Source organism: Hypomesus nipponensis, chromosome 24, assembly GCF_054491055.1.
Source record: "Hypomesus nipponensis isolate SF chromosome 24, ASM5449105v1, whole genome shotgun sequence".
NCBI lineage: Eukaryota > Metazoa > Chordata > Actinopteri > Osmeriformes > Osmeridae > Hypomesus > Hypomesus nipponensis.
In genome coordinates this window covers 7,756,765-7,778,117 of record NC_140384.1, presented here as the reverse complement: position 1 = coordinate 7,778,117, position 21,353 = coordinate 7,756,765, and the positions used below count along the sequence as shown (strand labels likewise).

At 47.5% G+C, this 21,353-nt stretch overlaps 3 protein-coding genes across 6 annotated transcripts; 1 reads left to right on the top strand and 2 right to left on the bottom strand.

Annotated features, from left to right (window-relative positions):
- Nucleotides 1–21: 21 nt before the first annotated feature.
- Nucleotides 22–5,282, bottom strand: abcb9 (ATP-binding cassette, sub-family B (MDR/TAP), member 9). Its single transcript, XM_084690282.1, has 11 exons — nt 4,284–5,282; nt 3,952–4,066; nt 3,707–3,837; nt 3,414–3,619; nt 3,047–3,244; nt 2,738–2,866; nt 2,395–2,583; nt 2,003–2,176; nt 1,627–1,786; nt 1,146–1,282; nt 22–971 (listed from the first exon to the last, which is right to left on the bottom strand). The coding sequence occupies exons 1-11, from the start codon at nt 4,954–4,956 to the stop codon at nt 657–659; spliced, it is 2,427 nt and encodes an 808-aa protein (XP_084546408.1). The 5' UTR covers nt 4,957–5,282; the 3' UTR covers nt 22–656.
- Nucleotides 5,283–5,717: 435 nt separating this feature from the next.
- LOC146232991 (gypsy retrotransposon integrase-like protein 1) lies at nt 5,718–8,129 on the bottom strand. Of its 2 annotated transcripts, none has more exons than XM_084690279.1 (8): nt 7,779–8,129; nt 7,477–7,670; nt 7,240–7,351; nt 7,014–7,152; nt 6,821–6,875; nt 6,482–6,739; nt 6,268–6,381; nt 5,718–6,150 (listed from the first exon to the last, which is right to left on the bottom strand). In XM_084690279.1, exons 1-8 carry the CDS (start codon nt 7,945–7,947, stop codon nt 5,896–5,898), a joined length of 1,296 nt encoding a protein of 431 aa, XP_084546405.1. In that variant the 5' UTR covers nt 7,948–8,129; the 3' UTR covers nt 5,718–5,895. The 2 variants fall into 2 exon arrangements, with proteins under 2 accessions (XP_084546405.1, XP_084546406.1); XM_084690280.1 differs by having other exon boundaries at nt 6,698–6,739.
- A 1,058-nt stretch (nt 8,130–9,187) lies between these two features.
- On the top strand, nt 9,188–18,342 carry elmod3 (ELMO/CED-12 domain containing 3). 3 transcript variants are annotated; one of them, XR_014742302.1, is made up of 15 exons: nt 9,188–9,248; nt 10,057–11,096; nt 11,734–11,805; nt 11,982–12,056; nt 12,169–12,238; nt 12,940–13,002; nt 13,182–13,270; nt 13,405–13,528; nt 13,728–13,850; nt 14,050–14,180; nt 14,261–14,337; nt 14,483–14,610; nt 14,778–15,032; nt 15,244–15,335; nt 15,447–18,342. XR_014742302.1 is itself a non-coding variant. In XM_084690750.1 (15 exons), the coding sequence occupies exons 3-14, from the start codon at nt 11,058–11,060 to the stop codon at nt 15,008–15,010; spliced, it is 1,224 nt and encodes a 407-aa protein (XP_084546876.1). In that variant the 5' UTR covers nt 9,190–9,248; nt 9,357–9,412; nt 10,057–11,057; the 3' UTR covers nt 15,011–15,032; nt 15,244–18,342. The 3 variants fall into 3 exon arrangements, 2 of the variants coding, with proteins under 2 accessions (XP_084546875.1, XP_084546876.1); XM_084690750.1 differs by adding an exon at nt 9,357–9,412 and having other exon boundaries at nt 9,190–9,248; nt 15,244–18,342; XM_084690749.1 differs by having other exon boundaries at nt 15,244–18,342.
- The last annotated feature ends 3,011 nt before the right edge of the window (nt 18,343–21,353 follow it).

The following is a 21,353-nucleotide window of genomic DNA, read 5'->3' as shown; positions in this document are numbered from 1 at the left end:
ACAATATTAGACAACATCCTTGTTATTTAATTCATCCAATGAAAAGAGCACCACAAAAATAAGTACACTGCACAATAAATGATGGTGTATCATAGTGTCATACATTCCTCTTTTACAAATATGTATATGCCCGTAAGAGTTCAATTAAAAGATACTATTATCTAACTAACTAATGCACTTTCAGAAACGTCCTTGCATAAAGTAAATACAGTCATGAAATCAAGTACATGTATCTCAAGCAAAGGCACATTTTGTAGCTTGTTCCTACCTTGTTACTACAACATACAGAGGAGTCTTATGAGATTTACGTTTGAAGTGTAGCTTATGTATTTATATATCATTTTATATTTATATATCATTTTATATATATATATATATATATATATATATATATATATATATATATATATATATATATATATATATATATATATATATATATGCATTGTCATCAAACTCCCTCATGCTTTGTTGGTCATTCAGCAATCAGTTTGGACTGGATGTAAAGTGATTATGTATAAGTGTAAAGTGCATATCTAAAATCCTGTTTGTCACTATTACGGTGAACATACTGTCCAGTGGAGGAAGTACACTGCTTAGTGTATTCCATGCCCCTGACTAATCAGTCCATATGAGGTTTCCCCTCTCAGTAACTCTCAGTAGCGCGTGTGACATTCTGATTCGCTGGTGTCGCTAGTTTGTCTACTTAGCTGACCACCACTCTCTGACTTCTTGGGGGGAACCACTGGGGGGTTGAGGGGCTCGGCCCCCGTCTCAATCCCCAGGACCTGCCTCTGGACCAGTTTGTAGAAGAGACCCTGACTGGCCATGAGCTGGTTGTGTGAGCCCTGCTCCACAACACAGCCCCGGTCGATCACTATGATGTTGTCGGCCCGCTCCACTGTGCTGAGGCGATGGGCGATCACCAACACTGTGTGCTGACGCATGATGCCGTTAAGAGCCAGCTGGACCTGTGGGAGAGAGGAGCAGGCGCCACACGGTAACCGTTTAAAAAAAAAAACGAGCTACGTTTCAATGGAGGATTATTGCTACAGAGTAATGGATTTATCACTCAACAGGTTCAGCTTGATTTAGGAACAAACAAACGGAGGAACAGGGAACCATAACCTGGTGCGCGCACTTACAACGTGTTCGCTCTCTGCATCCAGGGCACTGGTGGCCTCATCCAGGATGAGGACGTTTGGGCTGCGGATGAGGGCTCGTGCAATAGCCACTCGCTGCTTCTGGCCCCCGGACAGCTGAGTCCCTTTCTCACCCACACCTGCAGGAACCATGGAAACCAGCGTAAACGTTACGTAGAACAATAGCCTGGCGACCCATTGCCAAACCACACTGCTGCTCACTGTCCTTATTCTCTGTTAATGAAGTTGTATGTAGAGAAAGCAGTGTGGCGAAATCAAATTCAGAATTGACTCGCCGGGCACCCTGCACGAGGCCCAGCAGCTAAGCAAAGCTTTGCAAAAACCGAGTGGAGAGGTTATTTAGAGTTGATTGTGCTTCCATAAAGACCCCTCAGTGGTCATGCATAAGTCGGGGATCTTCCAACTGAAGTTAATGATGTGTTTGAGCTACAACAGCCCAGACAGCAGCTCTGTGGTCATTCACCTGTGTCGTAGCCTTTTGTGAGGCTCGTAATAAACTCATGAGCGTTGGCCTTGGTTGCTGCTTGTACCACCGCCTCCTTTGGGACCCCAGTCAGGCCATAGGTGATGTTCTCCTCAACAGTGCGGGCAAACAGGACCGGTTCCTGACCCACAAGTGCAATCTGCAGCGACACAAAAAACTACTGAACACGTCTGCCCCCTGGTGGTGAACACGGATAAACCGCATCCACGTTGTCAATCCCAGCAGACAATAATAAAGGCTTAACACGGCAAGTGACCTGCACAGTAAGAGTGTGTTGACACAGATTCTCTAACCAGACGGGATGGAAATATAAAAATACTTGTTTGACGACAAAGGGATTGCTCAGAGCACTGACCCGTGAGTGGAGGTGGTTGTGCTGATAGGTGTGCACAGGCCTCCCGTCCAGCAGAACCTGGCCTTGCTGGGGGAGGTAGAAGTCCTCCAGCAGGCCCACGCACGAGCTCTTTCCACTGCCCGAGGGCCCCACCAACGCAGTCACCTCCCCGGGCCGCAGAGTGAAGGACACTCCCTGGATACACAACATAACACTTTCATAACCTGTTCCTGACCAGTTTCCCCGGCTTATGTTTGTCATTTTATGACACATGAATGCGGCATGCACACTAGCTTTGCTTTTGTGGCAACAGCGTACAGTGTTAGCTAGAGCGGGAAATTATATCAGATGTGCTCGTTTGGACCAAACAGCCTTTGAATTAGATTACATTCCAGGTCATCTATAATGCATACCTTTAGGATTTCTGTTTCAGGGCGTGTTGGGTAGGCAAACGAGACGTCCTTAAACTCCACCAGGCCTTTGCAGACGTCAGGGGCCTCCGTTCCATCTTGGGGGTGTTTGGGCTTCCTGTCTAGGTACTCAAACACCTTCTCTGCTGCTCCCACTCCTTGCATGAGGCCTGTGTACACCGACGCTATGCTCTGGAACGAGTCAACAGACGTCAAAATAAATACAATAAACAACCAAATCAACATTTGGTTAGGCTGTAAATGATTTTTGCTTAGGTTTTCCACTGTAAAAATCCCATTAATTGAAAGCAAGTCTGTGACAGTTGGATCAACATGCAGGACTTGCCTCCAGACAAGCTCCCAGTTCCAGCTCATAGATGACAAAGGAAATCAGGGTTCCCCCAGTCATCTGACCTGTCACCACCAGGTGACCTCCATAGTACAGGATTGCCAGCTGAAGAGCAAGTTCTGAGATCTGGTCAAAGGGGAACATATTCATTAAAAGTATCGTAAAGGACAGTGCAGAGCAAATCAAGTCGCTATGATCACAGCATAACAATGACAAGATATCCAGGAATGAGATTCTCTGTGCTGTTATTAAATCTTCCTTCAAGCCTCATGTGACTCTAAGAGACTGCGGCAACCTGGTACCTACACAGCTGGACCACATGTAGCCAGCGTAAGCCAGGGCTTGCTTCTTGTTGAGCTGGAACATGACCAGCAGCTTGCTGTAGTAGGAGTCCGCCTCCTGTTCCTCGCTGGCGAAGCTTCTGACCGTCCTCATGGAAGAAATGGTCTCCTCCGCCACCTTGTTTGCTTCAGCCAGAGCAGTCTGGACGTCTTTGGTCAATCTCTAGGGATCGCAAAACGGTCAACTCTTAAGATTAAAGTCCTATTCAAGTCTCTTTAGTGTGGCCTGCTAAATACGTCAAGACGTTGGTTCGACTTTGGATTGTTGCAAGAAACGCCAAGCACTGTTTTCAAGCATCGGACCCAACCAATCACTGATGGGAATGTCCTACCTTGTAATACTCCCCATAGACTTTGGAGATGACAGCGATGAAGGGAAAGCCCATGATGGTGACAAGGGTCATCTTCCAGGACATGCCGAACATGAAGATGAAGTACCCCACGGCCTTGACCACACTCCTCAGGAACACGTTGATGTTGTTGGAGATGAGGTCACTGACCTGGGTCGTGTCAGAGGTCAGGCGGGAAGTGATGTCGCCTGTGGGAACAGAGCAGCTGTCTCACTGTGGGATGTGTGAGGGTGTGAATGGAGGGAATGAGGGGGGAGGGTGCATTGTGACATCACCTGTGTGGTTGGCATCGAAAAACCCGATTTCCTGACGCATCAACGATCTGAAGAGAAGGTTCCGGAGGCGAAGGTTTATTCTAGCGAAAACTAGGGTGAAGGCTCCACCTCGTACTCCCATAGCAAGTGAGCTGAGGTGAACAGGAGAGAAAACTATCAAAGTGTGTGAAGCCGTACCACACTAATGATCCGATGGGATTTTCATCATGAATGATATTTGGTGAAGACAAAATACATGCATTTACCTGCATAATGCCAGCACTGCCAGGGTACCTAAGGGCTTGGAGAAGTATTCCATGCTTTTGTGGACCACTATGCCATCTATAGCCAGTCCAGTGTAGAAGGGTATAAACGCCTCACCTAGAGGGGAAATGTCACACACTGACCTTTGACTACAAGTTAGATAAGTAGATACATGTTACAATGATTTGTAGAATATTACGCCCATGTCATATGTCCTAAAACACTAGATCAGAGGGGACTCAAGTCTTAAACAACCTACAACACATCAGGTCAAAGTCACAACTGTACAATCATCTTGAACACGGTGACACAAGCTACCTGGAGGGTCACTTACACACAGCGGAGATGAGAAGAAACAGGAAGGCTACACAAAGCAGCCCAGTGTCCTTGCTGCAGTACGACAACAATCGTCCCAGCGTGGCTCCCGAGTCAGATATGTCCTTGCTTTCTTTCTTGCTCCCCCTCTTCGTCTTCTCCCCGTCCCCTTCGCCCTGCTCTTCCACCCCCTCTGCCCCCCGTCCCTCAGCCCTCTCCACCAGCCCCTCCGTCTCCTCGCAGCCCCCTCCTCCATCGCCCACGGCGCTGTGCTCCTTGCCCAGCAAACTCCAGAACAGCACAGTCAACAGAGCGGACACACAAGTCCAGGAGAACAGGCAGAGGAACCAGGGCTCGTGTGCTAGACTTCCCTTTTCTGTGAGCATCAGCAGCTTGGCCAGGGCATAGTTGAGGATGGTTAGACAGACGAGGATGGTCATGGTGGTCAGGAAGGACACCCTCCCAGGCCCGTCCTCTCTGTTCCACAGCACCCCTATCGAAGCTCCCAGGAGAAGACAGGCTCTGACCAGCAAAGTCCCCCATAAGTCTAGGACTGAGCTGAGAATGTCAAAATTCCGGGCATCTTCTGAAAATATTGCCAAGTGTGGTCCATGTGCGTATAATACAGTAGTGATGAGAATGTCAGCAAAGACGTAAAGCAAGGTACAGCTCACTGCTACTTTTACCTTCATTTTATTTAGAGATTATGATATTCTCACAAGAAGCTTTTTGTATATAACGCAGAGTAGTTACATTAACAGTAAACTATTTCCCCCTAAATATCGACTTCACTGCATTTCATTCAACCTACGTAGTGGCTCCTTTAAATCTGTCCTGTGCGGTCACCTTACCATTCTCTCGTCAATAGCTAGCGTTTGTACCATTACAACATTGGTACCGGGTTTGGTTAATTTAACAGATTTTTACCTGACCGTACTGTTCAGGTAGCATAAACTACATTTATTAGAATGGATTTCCTACATGGACAGGAAGCGTTGGCCAAGCCCCTCCCACAAGCCGAATTAAAACTGGGGTCTGTTCACGAACATCATGCAAGTTGCGGTTTACACAAAAATGTATATTCCATAGCTTGGTCACTCTTTAGAACGGACCGTACTAATAAACTCACCATCAGGTTATCAATTTATTAATTGAAACCATAATATACATTTTCTTTTACAATATTACAGTTTTCACAAGAAAACATGTAAAATAGCTTTACACTTATAGCAGCAAAACATTTGTCAACAATTTTCTATCTTTAAAAAAATATGTTATAAATGTGCGAGTACATGCTCACGTTTTAACAAAAAGGCGCATGGTTCATACCCACCAATATCATGGGGTAGTATATTCACAACCACAAAGATGATTCAGTTAAGTACAAGATTACTCACACAAAATACAGGTCTGTTCTTATCTGTTTCATAAAAAAACGTTAGCTGGACACAAATTCTCTAGGAAACAGTATATTTGGATAACCAATCAAACTCTGCCCTAGTGTTCAATTTCACTGATTTAGTCACCAGTTAACCAGACTACTCCCCTTGGCACTGAGGCAGGTTCTATTAAACAGTCTCTGAATGGTTCTACCCGTATTCCCCTTCAAAGCAGAAACCGTACGCCAACATTCAATGCACATCAGACCCTGGCAGGGGATATTCCAAGTCACACTTCTTGTCATCAGAGCTACTTTGTTCAGTAGCAAGGACGGTCTCCACAGGGAATGATAAATAAATGCTTTCTTTTAGCTTTTTGGGAGATGGAGACTCCCCTGAACCAAACATCGGGTCTTCGACTTTGAAGGTGATTGAGGTCACATTCCGAGTTCTGCGTTTGTTGTTCTTTTTCTCTTGTTTATAGGCTGCATTCATGTTAGCTAGAACCTGAAAACAGATACACATAAGCCAACGGGTGAAAAGGCAGTATAAATTGAACAAGCTCAAACTGACACTCAAAGTTTGGACAAATAAACGTTTGGCCTCATTTTAATTTAGACTCACCAGCTGTTTCACAGAGTTTTGTTGAGCTTCCATTGCTGTCATGTAGGAAGTGGCTTCTTCCTTCAATGAGCACATATCATGTGCTTGGTCATAAGGGAGGAGGCTAAGTTTAGTCTAAAAAAAAAGAAAAAAAAGAATAATTGCAAATTGCCCAGAATTAAATAAAACTGAAGGAATTGAATGTTGAGTGGAGAGAAATATAAACAGGTTGTACCTCATAGGGTAAACTAGCTTTCCTATTGAACATTAAAGAGTAGGGTGTGAATTTTGTTGTGTGGTTGGTGGAGGTTCTGAAAAAGAACAGGACTGGGTCCAGGAAATCGTCCCATTCGGACTGTTTCTCTGCCACCATGTGTGCGATGGCCTCCTTTAGCTGATCGCTGGAGTGGTCGTGTAGAGGGTTAGGCTGGGGTGGCTCAACAGAACACACCTTTTGGACTATGCTCCACCGATCACACAGCTGCTTTGTCACCTGTTGGCAGTCAAACAATTACAGTGATACCTACTCTCCTCGGTTAAGGAAAGATTAAACAGAGCATAGAACACAACTCACCGCTTCGCAGAAATCGGGGTTCTGGGTGCAGAGTATTGTTTTAGCCGCCCCAAACCTAAATAAAAACAATGAGATAGAAAATAAAAAAACAATATTCAAGTCGTACATGCTGAGTTACATGCTAAATTGTTGTCCTTTCTGTAAGTCTGTGAAGCCCTTTATAATTCACAGTTTTCAGTGAGACGTCCATTACCTGTATATCGATGCTGAGATGCATCTTGCAACTGAGGAGGTGTCTCGCTTGTGAATGGGGAAGGCCTCCACCCATTTGCTGAAGTAATCGGTGATTATGACCGCATAAGTGTTTCCTTGCTTGGTCACCTGGAAGGGCCCTTGTTAAAATAGCATACATAGGAGGTTAGAGGCTTCAACAGTCACCTCACACTTTATTGAGGTAGACATTTAGACTTAGGACTTACCATGCAAGTCAATCCCTACAATATCCCAAGGAGCATCCACTTTGATTGGCCGAAGAGTCCTGGTCATGTTTTTGCTCTTTTCTGTGTGTTGACACGTTTCACATTCTTTGATCTGCAATGACAGAACACAATAATTAAACTAGAGCGATCAGTTATGAATATGCTCTCAAACAACTAATGGCATATGTAAAGACTGTATACCTCAGATTGTACTGAACAGACTCACAAGATACTTACCCAGTCCACCACATCCTTCACTATTCCTAGCCAATAGTATTTGCTTTGAATCCTGTGGACAGTCTTCTTTTGACCCAGGTGATGGCCTATGTCATTGAAGTGACAATCTAGGAATATTTGCCTCTTTTGTTCGGCTTCTATGACCACCTCACGTTTTTCCTCTTTCTTAGGTCCCACATAGTATAGTCGGCCCTCTGGAGTAACCAATAATAGACTGTGTTAGGTACAATATAGCTTCGTAATCTAAAGCTGAACTCATAAAATCACTCATTTGACTACTACTGGTGTTTCCACTGACTCACCATCAATGATAAATTTCTGAGCATATCTTTTGAGATTCTTCTTTCGTATGGGGTTCATGGTATGGGGATAGCAACCCTCAGCCACAAAGGTGTAGATATCCCCCAAACGGTTGGAGCTCGACTCAACCACCTCCTCCTCGGCTACTTGTAAGGACTCCACACTCAACATTTGTGCAAAAGAAAAAGCCTCAAACGAAATAGAATACCCGCTGTACACCTCCCAGTTCAAGTGAAAACGCCTTAAATGCAGGCATCAGTTTTGAGGACTGCCTAAATAAGAATCGTAGAATAAGGAATGGATATATCTAGCGAGAAGATTTGTAACGTTTGAGCTTCTCGAACGATGGAGGATAAACACCAACGGACATGGAAACATAAGTTTATATTTCGTTCCTCCTTGACGTATTTCTAAAACAAATTATCTCTATATCATAATATGTATACTTTTTATTGTTAATTAATATATATTTTAATATTTTGTAATTTTTCATCGTATTGCTTTGTTTTTTTCCCACGTGTACCTCAAAGAGAAATAATTATGACAATCACAATGAAAAAGCCGGACATTTAATACAGTGAATCACAACAAGGAAATCAATTTCCGGGGGCGTGAAACTGGCGTCGACAGACGTCCTCCTCGCATTTCCGTTTTTTAACATTTTCGGTCTGTGGTCTTAGTTTTTAGCCCCCCAAAATATTTTTGCTTTTCACAAAAAACAGAACAGCTATATTTTAAGAGGACCGGAATACAATTCGGATATCCTTTCAAATTTGTTTCTATCCAAGAAATGTAATAATAACTCTATTCGGTATATGTATAAATGGTAAATGAATAATGCAAATTTAAGTGACAGTCCAGTTCCAGGACAAAGCGGACAAAACACGGATGGTCCTATATACACATGACATGTCTAAAGGCTGTATTGTTGCAAATGATACGCCAGTCTTAACATTCTCTGACAACTCAGATGTGCGCATTTGAACTGTACTCCGTTTTTCTGTGTTAGAAGCCATAGCCTGAGAATGGAGAGGACAAGAAAAGCACCAGACCACCCAGACTTTACAATGATGTCAAAGGTTTACTTAGGTGGCCCGGCGTGTCTAGGTAGATTTGGCCTGAGGACTGATGTTTCATACATTCAGCACATATGCCACAGCATACTGGCCATGGCCATGCTGTGTGCATGGTGTGCACACTGGCAGTCTTACAGGGACAGCCTATCTAAAATGTTGTTCCCCGGTGGCTTGTTTGGTAAGATAATAATACATAAAAATAAAATAAACATTTGACTAACGATTCAGATATATTTTGGCTGTTCTTTGTTTGGTTTATTGTGGATGTTAAAATAATGACGTAATTGAAAAACCAACCGCTGGGCAGGAACCACAATTCCCAAGATGCACTTGCAATTAACTGTGGACAGGGGGAAGGGAAGCTGTCAAACTGAGATTGGAGGGAGAGAAATTAAGGTAAAATTGATCATATTTAACATTGTTTAGATCTCGCTGTAGATAATGAGTTGCAGTTGGATGTACATGAACGACGCTTATAGCTATGCATCTCGTATATGTTCGCAGGCATGTTTCAGTAATTCTCTTTGTGGAACAGATTGAGCCTGCATCCCAGATTGAAGGTAGCTGGATAGCTATCGTTACAATGAGATTTAGCTAGCTAGCTAGGAGATATTGAAAAAAAATCAGTTTGAAAAAAATGCAGCTGATAGTTTATAGTTATACAAGTCGTCTTTGAATCCTAAATATATACCGCGCTTAAAGAATGTGCATATAGATTTGAAGCAGAGTTAGTGCTAGCTAGCTAGAGCTAGCTCTACAGTAAATGATCCCGGCGACGATCAAACCAATCTAACTATCGCTCGCTAAAGAGGCTTTCTAGATAGAATATTATTAAGCTAGTGGCTAACTTGCTCGTACTAGCTGTAACTGACATCTGGAGATGTGAGCACCAGCAAAATACTTAGCTAAGCAGCAAGTGCAGAAGTTGCCCATTTTGTCTTTGTGCTGTCGATGATAGTTTTCTTGCGCTTATTATCATAAAACTCTACCCAAAGTTTTCGATTGCTGTAGCAGTTATCAGATTTCCTAGAGGCATATTACCACCTACATTTTGGGGGGGATTAGTTCGATCACCTCAATATTAGACATACAATTAGACCGTTGATTAGTTGTCTATGTGCATTAATACATGTGACATTTTACGATTGTGACATTTACAAAAGCTGTTATCCTTATCTCCAAACTATTCTGCCCCTGATTGCAGTTGTTCATAACGACCAGTTGGGCTGGCACATGCTATGACCACCCCCTACTGGTAGCCTCCTGTCAGGAGAAGATTTTCATCTCCCGTTGTCATCACTGGTCACAAACAAGCCCATAGCCTTTGGACATCAGGCACCAACATTGATGTCCACCCCTGAAGACCGAGTCTGAGGCACATAAGATACCGCCTGTTTTAAAGACAGAGGACAGTAACTTTCACATGAGCAGTCAGCTCATAAACAGCTGGTTTCTCACCATCAAAGAGCACAAGTGACTGTGGTGTGGAGTGGATGTAGCGACGCTGCTGTGCTGATACCAAGGTGGCCCTCAGGTTCCCAAGTGCCAAAGCAATGAAGTGTTCAGGCCAGGCAGAGGCCAGCCCAGCCCAGCAGTGCCCATACCCAGTCCTGGACTCTCTCTGATGGGGGAGGAGACTCACTTGCCGGGGAGATCCACAGAGGCAAGGAAGTAGAGAGAGGCCCACTGGCGTCCTCCAATCAGTGGTCAGGGACAGAGACCAAGACGTTTTAGACAATCAGGTGTCCGGGGGTGCAGCTTTTGACACAACACCCTCTTCCACACAATACTAGAACAGTAACCTGGCTGCAGAGTTGCTGTGTAGAGTTAGAGACAGCTGAATAGAGTCTGAGGTTTTACCACAAACTGGTTTGTTCTCCGCTAAAAGAAGAGGAAACAAAACCAGGTTGTTCCCGAGGAACACACGCTAGCCTGAGATGAAGTAGCTCCCTTCAGTGAATTCAATCCGTTGGACTGGACCCACTGCGCAAGTGTGTGTGTGAGTGTGAGAGAGAAGCTTCTACAGACTATTTGAAGAGACAGTGTTTGGACAGGGCACGACAGAGCGTCAGACCAAACGCCATGGGGGACCAAGCTACGACCACTCTGACCGCCTCGCTCTCAACCCACGAAACCAGAGGACTGTAAGAGGGCGCAACCCGGATCACGAACACACTTCTTCACACACACGCCAAAACTTATGCAATGGAAGGAGACGTTGGTGTCGTCGCGGTGTACGCAGAGGTAGGTCGCTTTACGAACTTCAGTGCTCTTATTTGGGGTTCAAGGACTGGGCACAGCCCAAGCCACCAGTGTGTGGGATGTCTGAGGAGTGCACATGGCGATCATGTCTGCTACTGTAGGTAGCCTGCAGGGGGAAACTTATTGAAAGGAGAAATGCTGTACTTCCTCTGCCACACCTGTATACCTTTGTACTTCTGAATAAACAATTCCTCTTCTCTGCCTAGCGATAATCTCTGTTGGGCAAGCTTGGCACGTTGTAACCTTGTCCCGTACTGCCAGGTGAGACTAGGGTAACTCCCTAATCCACGCCTGGGCTGGGTCTCATTCCAGAGCACAGCCTCCGTTCTCCTGTCCTTGCTAACTCCTCTTCTTCCCCTACTGGAGCGTGGAACAGTATGTAGCCTGTTTCCGTTATTATTCGTACATGGGAAACTGCCATGTCCCATCAGCCATTGTCAGATCAGCCACCCTGGAGCTGAAGGATACTGTGAAGGGAACAGAGGGGAAAGAAGGAAACTTAGACCTTACCTGGCTCGAGCCAAGTTCTTGACTCTTAATATAAACTGCCAAGAATGACTTCATATAGCCAATACCTTGTCTGTTCTAACCCCCCCCCCCCTCCTCCTTCCCCCCTCAGGGTCTGAATGGTTTGTCCCACGAATGTAAACCGACAGAGGAATTCTCCAATGGCCACTCCCACCTCAAACCTGTGAGTGTACAGTCGGCTAACAGTCAGTTAGTATTACCTCTCTCACACATCTGTGCCTGCACATCACCGAAGCGGCGAGGTCTGTCGACGGTTTGTCCATATCTCTGCTGTGTCACATCTGGGGCTTTCCCAGACTGCGTGGAAGTGGGCGCGTGTAACTGGGTGTGTTCTCTCAGGTCATGAATGGGCAGACGCCGGGTCACAGTGTCAGAGACCACACCAATGGAAACTCCCAGCTAACCCTGCTACCTGTGAGTACCTGGACTTACTAGTTGTGCGGTGGCTCTGTCTTAAGCTGCCAGTCAACCTTTTATTAGCGACGTCTTACTTGTTAACATACTGTCTGCACATCGACCCCTGTAGATTTCAGCTTTGAAGCAGAATGGTCTTCTACAGACACTGGCTGCTGGAGGGGAGCAGCTCAAGACTGAGGGTGAGACACACACACACACACACACCTTTCTGTGTCACGCTCTTCTGGCTCCTCCTCCCCAAGGATAGCCCCAGCGTCTCCTAGTTACCAGGCAGGCAGCTCCTAAAGGTGGGGCCCTCTGCGGCTGGGGGGAGGGGGGAGGGGAGGGAGGAAGGTGGGCTGGGACCATGGATGATGGAGGGAGGAAGGTGGGCTGGGACCATGGATGATGGAGGGAGGAAGGTGGGCTGGGACCATGGATGATGGAGGGAGGAAGGTGGGCTGGGACCATGGATGATGGAGGGAGGTTCAGTATGAAGGTTGGGAGAACTCTGGGGATGAAGAGGAGGGAGGCGGAAAGGGCTCTAGGGGTAGAGAGAGTGAGAGACATCGAAAGGGCAGGAGTGTACCATTGGGAACGGTGCTTGGTAATGGTGCGGTGTGTGTCGTGAAACAGTGACGTGTGTGTGTGTGTGTGTGTATGGGGAATGGTTGGTGGGTGTGTGTGGTGCTTGGTGGCGCATGTGTCAGATGACACACCCTCTGCTCAGGCTGAAGATGAGCTGGGTGCTTGTCGGTGACGAGGCCACTTGGCTGAATGCGTGCTCCACACCTCTGTGTGTCAGTGAAGGTGAGAGGTGTGTGTGTGTTCCTTACCTACCTGTGTGAGTGTGTATCTATGTGTGTGTTCCTTACCAAGCTGTGTGTGTGTGTGTTTGCAGAGGAGAACACAGAGCTGGAGCAGGCGAGGGATGAGTGGGAGGCTCTTGAGAACATCCAACCAGGTGACAGACAATTCCCCGGCTCCCTATTGGCTCAGTGTTCTGTGTCTGTACTGTGACTGTTAGACTGGGCCTCAACTGCTGTGTTAGTGGGGTAGGAGTACTGTACATGGGTTGGATCGCCACAGCGAGAGTGCATCCAGGCTGCTTGGTGGTGTGTGTCAGCTGTAGTGTGTTTTCAGCGCTCAGTGAGGAGTCCTGTCCCACCCCTCTCATCTCCTTCAACGAGGCCCTGCAACACTTCCAGACTGCAGACCTGGGAGAGCTACTGGTGAGTGTGTGTACTTACGTGTGTGTGTGTGTGTGTACGTGTGTGTGTGCACCAGTCCCCTGTCTGCTCTCTCCCAAAGTAGAAAAGTGTTTCCACATGACTGATGTAGTTTGTCCTCCTGTCCCCCTCCGTAGAAGAACATCCAGCCCACCGTGCGCAGGTCGGGGCTAGCCGCCCTCACACACTTCCTGTTTGGCCCGCCGCGAATTCACCGAGAACTGCTGGAGGAGAGGGACCTGGTCTTTGCCATCGCACAATGTAAGTGTGTGTTTGCAGTTTATCACTATTACTTTTGTATCATTGTGTGGCACACAAGTCAATCAGTTGTTTAAGAGCACCATTTTTATATAACACTAACATTACAGCTGGGATATGGTCACTTGATGATGTGGCTTTGTAGAGCGTTGTAGACCCTGACCACCAGAACCCTGTCAGTACTATGTCCTCCCATTCTCAGGTTCCCTTGACAACAGCCAGCCGGTGCACATGCGTGTGCTGCAGACGGTGTACAAGCGTCTGACTGGCAGCAGGCTGGACTGCCCTCGCTACGGAACTCACTGGGAGACCATCGGCTTCCAGGGTGAGGCCACACCCCTCTGGGGGGACTGCAGCCAATCAGGGCCCAGCCCCTCTGGACCCCTGTGACAGATTCCCATGACAGACTGCTAATTTGCTGCATGGTGGAAAGAGTGCGTGTTCCCCAAGTGGTTTTGTTACAAACTCATTGTGTGTCTGTGTGTGTGTGTGTCTGTCTGTGTCTGTGTGTGTGTGCTGTACAGGTACAGACCCAGCCACTGACCTGCGTGGTACGGGCTTCCTGGGACTGATGCACACCCTCAACCTGGTGATGGACCCTGAGACACTCCCTCTAGCCAGGGACATCTACAAACTCTCCCAGCACCCTACGCAGGTACGCATGCACGCATGCACACTGGTACTACACTCGCCAACGCATACAGAGACACCCACCCATGTTGTCTGCTGTTCTAGAACTTTCCGTTCAGCGTGATGTCCATCAACATGACGCGCATCGCTCTGCACGCGCTCAGAGAAGAGGCGCTGTCCAAGTGAGTAAGCCCCTCCCACAGGCCCGGTCCCCTTCCAAACCCTGGGACCTTTCTCCTGCTCTCACTGCTACCACCTTCATCTCTCTATCTCTCTCTCTCTGTGTCTGTCTTTCTCTCGCACACCCTCTCTCCCTCCCTCTCTCAGGGAGTGTAACCGTCGGCAGCAGGTGGTGGGGGTTCTGAATGAGTTCTACGTGGCTACCTTCCTGCACCTTCACCAGCTGTGGAAGAGCCAGCAGAAGACCATCTCAGACTCGGGCTTTGTGCTCAAAGGTAACCCGCTCACGTGAGCTCTCCTCAGGTGGCCCGGCCACCACATCCGTGTGTCCTCCACCACCACTCTGACCGCTAGCCTCCCTTCTGACCCCAAGGTCCTGTGTTTTACCCTCCTTCCTCTCCCTTTCTCCTCCTTCTTCTCCTCCTCCTCCTCCTCCCTGCAGAAGTGGAGATGTTCGCCAAAAAGAACCCCAAGCAGATGCTGCGCCGCCTGGAGCTCTTCCTGAAGGAGAGGCGGTCGGCCAGGGCTCCCCGGGGCCCCTCCCCTGACCCCCAGGGCCCGCAGCGCTCGCCCTGCCTGGAAGAGCAGGGCTCCAGCACGCGGGGGAAGGAGATGCACTTCACTGGAGTGTGTGACCTGCCACCTGACATGGAGGGGGAGGCCCGGCTCATATAAGCTACAGAGAGAACGAGAGAAAGTGTGTGTGTGTGTGTGGACAGTGTGTGTGATACACTTCCCCCCCCCCTCCCCAGCCTCTCTCATATGTGATGATAAATGATGTCAGAAATATGATGTCAATACTGAGGGACTAGGACTTGTCCCGACCTAGCTCTATCCAATCCTGCCCTGCCCTAAACGACCTTGTTCAGTCCTTGCCTAACTTGTTCTGTCTCACCTGGTCCGTTCAGGGTATTGAAGCCAGGTGTGTCGTTGCCAGATCTGCTTCCTTCTCGAAGGCCCCAGTGCGTGGCAGAATGTTAGGCCATCGGCCAGCAAGCCAGTACGTTAGTGTGTGTCACTGTGTCTATTCACCCGCACCCGACCCCAACACAGAAACCCTGAAGGAGCTGGAGACACAGTCTAATCTTTCTGTATGTGTGTCTGTGTGTAGCAGGTCGCCCCAAAGGCTGATGGGAGTTGTAGTCCGAAGGTTGAAAGGTCTGTTAGACTAGCTCCAGAGCTCCCTGCCTACATGGGGGGGATATATTTTGGAATAATAAAAAAGACAAACTATTGATATATATGTATTGAATTATATTATATGAATAAATGCACTTAGAGATTAAGTGAGAAGGCTTTTGTTCTGCAATGGAACTGTTACAGGGAAATATGAAGCCTCTGAGTCACAGTTGGAGACTGATTATACATATAAGAGACTTTATATAACGTATAGACTTTATAAACGTATGTAGCAGCGGTTGTTTGATACAACACGTACGTGAAAAACTCAAATATGGTCACTGGTTCTGAGGGGCCTATTCTTTGGTCCAGTGGTACCTTTGTGGTTCCCTGTTGGAGAAGGTTCGTGGTTCAAATCCCCACCTCGCCCTTCTGTGACCTGTACGACTGGCCAGTGTCAAACTACAGCCAACAGGTTTCTTAACATTCCTCCACTTAAAGAGCATGTGAATCTAGTTTGTTCAGTTCAAGAAAAAGGCAATCACGTGTGTACTGGTACTGTGTGTGTGTGTGTGTGTGTGTGTGTTGCACATCTGTGCTGTAGCATCCTAGTTCTGGCTCCTGATCGGTTATACAAGACTGGCTTAATGATTGGTAAATAGAGGCTGACCATGTGACTGGTCAGTAGAGGCTGACCATGTGACTGGTCAGTAGAGGCTGCCTATGTGATTGTTCAGTCGAGGCTGAGCATGTGGGGGAGTCTCTGATTGGTCGACTCGGTCCCTTATAATGATGTCACACACTAGATTGTTACTATTGTTGGTGCCCGCGGTGTCCGTTGTTTCCTGAATTCCAGTTAGCCTGCAGACTATAACCTCCCTGGTCAGGCTCTTCAAACACGTTGTAGATATACAGTTATATCTTCTGTAGACATTGAACATTGTAAATTTGTACTCACACCAACATTGGTTTAACGTGTCTTGTCTTCTCTATCTATGAACATACACCCACTTCTCTTAAGTTCTTGTTATTTTGCCAAGTGTTCGCTAGTGTTTCAGATGAATAGCAGAATTTGCACTCTTAATAGAATGTTGATGGTGTATGACTGTTGCTAGGGAAAGAGTGTTGTGCTTTTTCTTTGTTTTTAACCAATCGGAAACAACTATTCTCAGCTGTAGAGCTCTCCTTGTCCTCTGCGTTCGATCATAAGACTTTGATGCCATCGCCCTGACCCCTGACAACGTTCATGCCACTGCTTTAGCCACGTGGATTGACTTCACATACGTCAGGTTTTCATCTGTCCTAGCAGAAGTTCTAGTCCCAGGACAGTGTGTGTGTGTGTGTGTGTGTGTGTGTAAACAGGATGATGGGTGTGTGTGTGTGTGTACAAGTCCTAGGTCACCGTTTGTGGGTACTAGTTTGAGGACAATGTGTGTGGGGGGGATGTCATTCCCCCCCAGTACGTTTGTACATGGAGTATATGATGATTGTAACAATGATTGTCAATAGGGCATTAATACTGAAACACATGGCTTACCTCAAGACTACAGACAAACCTTCTCTCTATCCTCCCTTTCACTCTCGTTCATGTGAAAGGCCCAAACCCCCCCCCCCCCCCCCCCCCCCCCTCAGACAGCAGTCTCATTCTGGGCCTTCTGACCAACACCCCTCTACCACAGGTCTGACGTAGCGTATATTCTACAGCTGATGCACTATCTTATAGCTAACTAACACACAGGACGGTACATACGTTATAGCTATATAAACACACACAACAATCCTATATATTGGGCCTCACGTCCAGATGAACCTAGGCTGCAGGGTCATTTACGTCTGAACAATCTGTAACTCTGGACACGTGTTAAACGATGATAAGCTGGTTTTCTTGTGGCTTTGATGATGCTAGTTTATCTTTGCTGTATGCGTTTGTGTGTTCGTCATCAGGAATATTACTCGGAAACATCTTAGACTTTACAAGCACGGACAGTGTATCGCTAATCATACAGATCGTTTCAAAGAATATACTGTGTTGCAAACTGATAGGAAATTAATATGAATCTATAAGCTTTTTGATATGTTTGCTGTCTTGACACCTTCTGAATTACTGTCTCATTTCCAGAGGTCAGATCTTAGGGTGATTTTACCAGTGAGATCATATAGCTATCGTTAGTTCAGCTCAGCACAGTACCGCACTAACATCAGTTAGATTCTCCTCTGCCAGGGACGCATAGCCAAGGGAAAACGGGTCAATGCAGAATGCGGGTCGCTCCAACAAGCGACTGCGTCAACTCTGCTTTCTCAATAACCATTTGTCTATTTTCTTTCTCTCTCTCTCCATCTATCTCTCTTTCTTTATCTCTCTTCTCTCTCTCCATCTATCTCTCTTTCTTTATCTCTCTTCTCTCTCTCCATCTATCTCTCTTTCTTTATCTCTCTTCTCTCTCCATCTATCTCTCTTCTCTCTCCATTTATCTCTTCTCTTTCTCTCCATCTATCTCTTCGCTCTCTCTCTCCATCCATCTCTCTTTTTCTCTCTCCATCCATCTCTTTTTCTTTCTCTCCATCTATCTCCTTTCTCTTGCTCTCCATATCTCTCTTTCTCTCCATCTATCTCCTTTCTCTTGCTCTCCATATCTCTCTTTCTCTCCATCTATCTCCTTTCTCTTGCTCTCCATATCTCTCTTTCTCTCCATCTATCTCTCTCTCTCCATCCCTCATGTTCTGGTGTTTTGCCAGTACCCTGGTTGTCCCCAGTCTCAGAGCATTTGTGACTGTACCTTGATTGTAGAAGCCCTATTTTATAAAAGAGAGTTATTTCAGAATATATGTGCTGTTGTACATTCATGTATTGTATGGAGAAACATTAAATAAATACCATTTAAAATGTTTGATCTTGTGTTGTGTCTTTGTTGTTTTAGTGGCATGTTAGTGCTTTTTTGAGTTCAGCTTGTTAAGTTAGTATCCTACAGTAGCCTGGGTCTCCATGCGGCATAAGCATAATGCAGTTCTGCATTTTGTCCACAAGAGGTCGCCATTCCTCCTGTCCTTCAGACCAGCACTGACCACAGTGGTTGTGTCGTAACAGCCAGGTTGGAGGAGCCGTGAAGTAGTAAAGCAGCCTTCTCTCCCCCGGCATGACATCAGCTCCTGGCCCTTTGAAGACGCATAAGGATGGGTGAATACGTATTTGGTAACTGCGTGGACTGCTAGCAGCAAGCTTCTTGGCCAAGATAAGATCTTTCTGGAACCTTGATGTTGTGAGCCCTGGTTGTGCCCAGTTCTCCATCTGGGCTTGATAAGGTTTGTGGCACCAGTCCCACACAGCCAGATGACTGGGCCAGGTCAGTCCTGCCGAGTCGGGGCGGAGGGCAGGGGGAGAGGCTCTGCACAATCAGACACGGGTCATTTGTATCATGAACCTGGTGATGAACCTTGTGTTTATGAGACAGGCCTCACAGTCCCTTTATCTCCCTCCCACAAGCTGTGCTCTGAGTGCACGCTTTGAGCTGGGGGCAAGCTACAGACATCGCATCATGCATTGCATCAGGACACGATTAAGATTTGCTGTTAAAACTACAGACACCCGACACATTTCAGCCTTTGTGTCAAATGGCTGAGTGGGCTCAACCATGTGAGAGAGAGAGAGAGAGAGAGAGAGAGAGAGAGAGAGAGAGAGAGAGAGAGAGAGAGAGAGAGAGAGAGAGAGAGAGAGAGAGAGAGAGAAAGAGAAAGAGAGAGAGAGAGAGAGAGAGAGAGAGAGAGAGAGAGAGAGAGAGAGAGAGGGTGAGACAAGCGGAGTCGGAAAATCTTTTTTTTTCCTTCTCCCAATTCGGTTCCCATTTGTACCTTGTGAGCCTTCTGGAATACAGCCTCTCTCTCTCTCGTCCTTTGCTCTCTCTCCTTCTCTCTGTCTATGTCCCTCTCCCCCACCAACCCTCCCTCTCTTCTCTCTCTCCGTTATGTCATTGTTTCCTGCCTCCACTAATCCAGCTCTCCTTCTTTTCACTTCTCTGTTCCACCTCTCCTTCTCTTCAACTCTTCACTGCTCAGCTCTAGTTTGTGACGTAGAAACAGAAATGTTATGAAGCTGTACCGTTCTGTATGAACCATGCAACAGTTACAACTGTTCCTGTCTGATCAGTATGGGAGTCTGGTGATTCTCCCATTCCCCCTCCCCCCTCTCCCTCTCCCTCTCCGGGATGCTTAGTCACTGCAATGTGATCCCAGAGGATCTCTGTGGAGAAAGGACCAGCGTGGGCCAGCTGGAGTGCGACCATCAGGGTTCGTGCTCTCCTCCAGCACACAACACACTCACAGCTCACGTCCATCAAGCAACAGATCAAAACAATCCATTTAGATAATATGCTTACGACACGCTACGAGAATTGAAATGAGACCCGGAAAAGGATCGAACGAGGGAAGTTGCGAAAGGAAAGATGTTCCGGAGAGAGGAGAGAGGGAGGGTGACTAGTGTACTCCTCTCCGAGCTTGAAGCCAAGCCAGATATGAGGCCTTTCTGCTTGACCTTCCCGCCAGTCTGAATAGGAGCAGTGATCTGCAGCATTCTTATCCTCCAACGTCATCATTGGCTGCAGCCCAGACCCCACAGAGAGCCCTCCTCCACGGAGGAGCAGGGCTCTCTCTCTCTCCTCTCTCTCTCTCTCTCTCTCTCAGCTCTAACTAACCATGGCATGTTTGTCTATCGTTGGCCATGTTTGTCAGTATTGGCCTTCTTGGCCCACGCGGTTTGGGGTGAGTGGCTTTACTACTCACATCGCTAGCCTGCTTTTATGAAAGCAGATGCTAAGGTGTGTGTGTGTGTGTGGGGGGGGTCTGTCTGTGTGTGTGTGTGTGTGTGTGGGGGGGGGGAGGTCTGTCTGTGTGTGTGTGGGGGGTCTGTCTGTGTGTGTGTGTGTGTGGGGGGGGAGGTCTGTCTGTCTGTGTGTGGAACAACTCACAACTGTGTGTGGAACAACTCATGGAATAACACACTTTTGACACCATGACTGCATCCCAGTAGAAACATTTCCACGAGCAAGGCAAGGGAAATGGAGGGATGTGGACTTAAAAGATAAGATCCCCCCACCCCCCTCCCTCCCCACCCCCCTCCCTCCCTCCCTCCCTCCCTCCCTCCCCCCTCCCTCCCTCCCCACCCCCCTCCCTCCCTCCCCTCCCTCCCTCCCCCCCCCCCTCCCTCCCTCCCCACCCCCCTCCCTCCCTCCCCACCCCCCTCCCTCCCTCCCCTCCCTCCCTCCCCCCCCCCTCCCTCCCTCCCTCCCTCCCTCCCTCCCTCCCTCCCTCCCTCCCTCCCCCCCTCCCCTCCCTCCCTCCCCCCCCCCTCCCTCCCCCCCTCCCCTCCCTCCCTCCCTCCCTCCCTCCCTCCCCCCCTCCCCTCCCTCCCTCCCTCCCTCCCTCCCTCCCCCCCTCCCCTCCCTCCCTCCCTCCCCCCCCCCCCCCTCCCTCCCTCCCTCCCCCCCCCCCCCCTCCCTCCCTCCCTCCCTCCCTCCCTCCAGTACCATGAGGAGATGATGGTGACTAAATGAGTGTTTATGAGAGTTTGTGAAAATAATGCAAGCTTGTGGTCGTTGGCCTTTGGGTGACTGGCTCAAGGTCCACAATGTTAGTTGACAACAAATTCCCTCTTAATTAAGTCCTAGTTGAGTTAGATGATACTGTATCTGACCTGCGTATATGATGAGGTGGGTCCTCAAGTACTGAGAAAAGGGAAAGCGAGAAGGAGAGAATGAGACCAGAATATCGAGGCCCTTTCCTAGTAAGAAAACAGAGGAAATCTTACGAAAAACAACATCTGATTTGAATCAGAAAGCCTTTGTCATTTCCATTTGGAATGCTTATCTGAAAACTGAAGACTTATATAACCCTTCACAACTTTCAACGC

Bases quoted from the DNA above. Each gene is read 5' to 3' on its own strand.
- abcb9 (XM_084690282.1), bottom strand. From the start codon at position 4,956: ATGAAGGTAAAAGTAGCAGTGAGCTGTACCTTGCTTTACGTCTTTGCT. The intron at 4,067-4,283 runs GTAAGTGACCCT...TTTCCCCTCTAG, and splicing joins TCTTCTCATCTCCGCTGTGT to GTGAGGCGTTTATACCCTTC. The intron at 1,283-1,626 runs GTGAATGACCAC...TGGTTCCTGCAG, and splicing joins CACAAAAGGCTACGACACAG to GTGTGGGTGAGAAAGGGACT.
- LOC146232991 (XM_084690279.1), bottom strand. From the start codon at position 7,947: ATGTTGAGTGTGGAGTCCTTACAAGTAGCCGAGGAGGAGGTGGTTGAG. The intron at 6,382-6,481 runs GTACAACCTGTT...CTTTTTTTTTAG, and splicing joins AAGCTAGTTTACCCTATGAG to ACTAAACTTAGCCTCCTCCC. The intron at 6,151-6,267 runs GTGAGTCTAAAT...ATCTGTTTTCAG, and splicing joins AAAACTCTGTGAAACAGCTG to GTTCTAGCTAACATGAATGC.
- elmod3 (XM_084690749.1), top strand. From the start codon at position 11,058: ATGGAAGGAGACGTTGGTGTCGTCGCGGTGTACGCAGAG. The intron at 13,271-13,404 runs GTGAGTGTGTGT...CCCCCTCCGTAG, and splicing joins CAGACCTGGGAGAGCTACTG to AAGAACATCCAGCCCACCGT. The intron at 13,529-13,727 runs GTAAGTGTGTGT...TCCCATTCTCAG, and splicing joins GGTCTTTGCCATCGCACAAT to GTTCCCTTGACAACAGCCAG.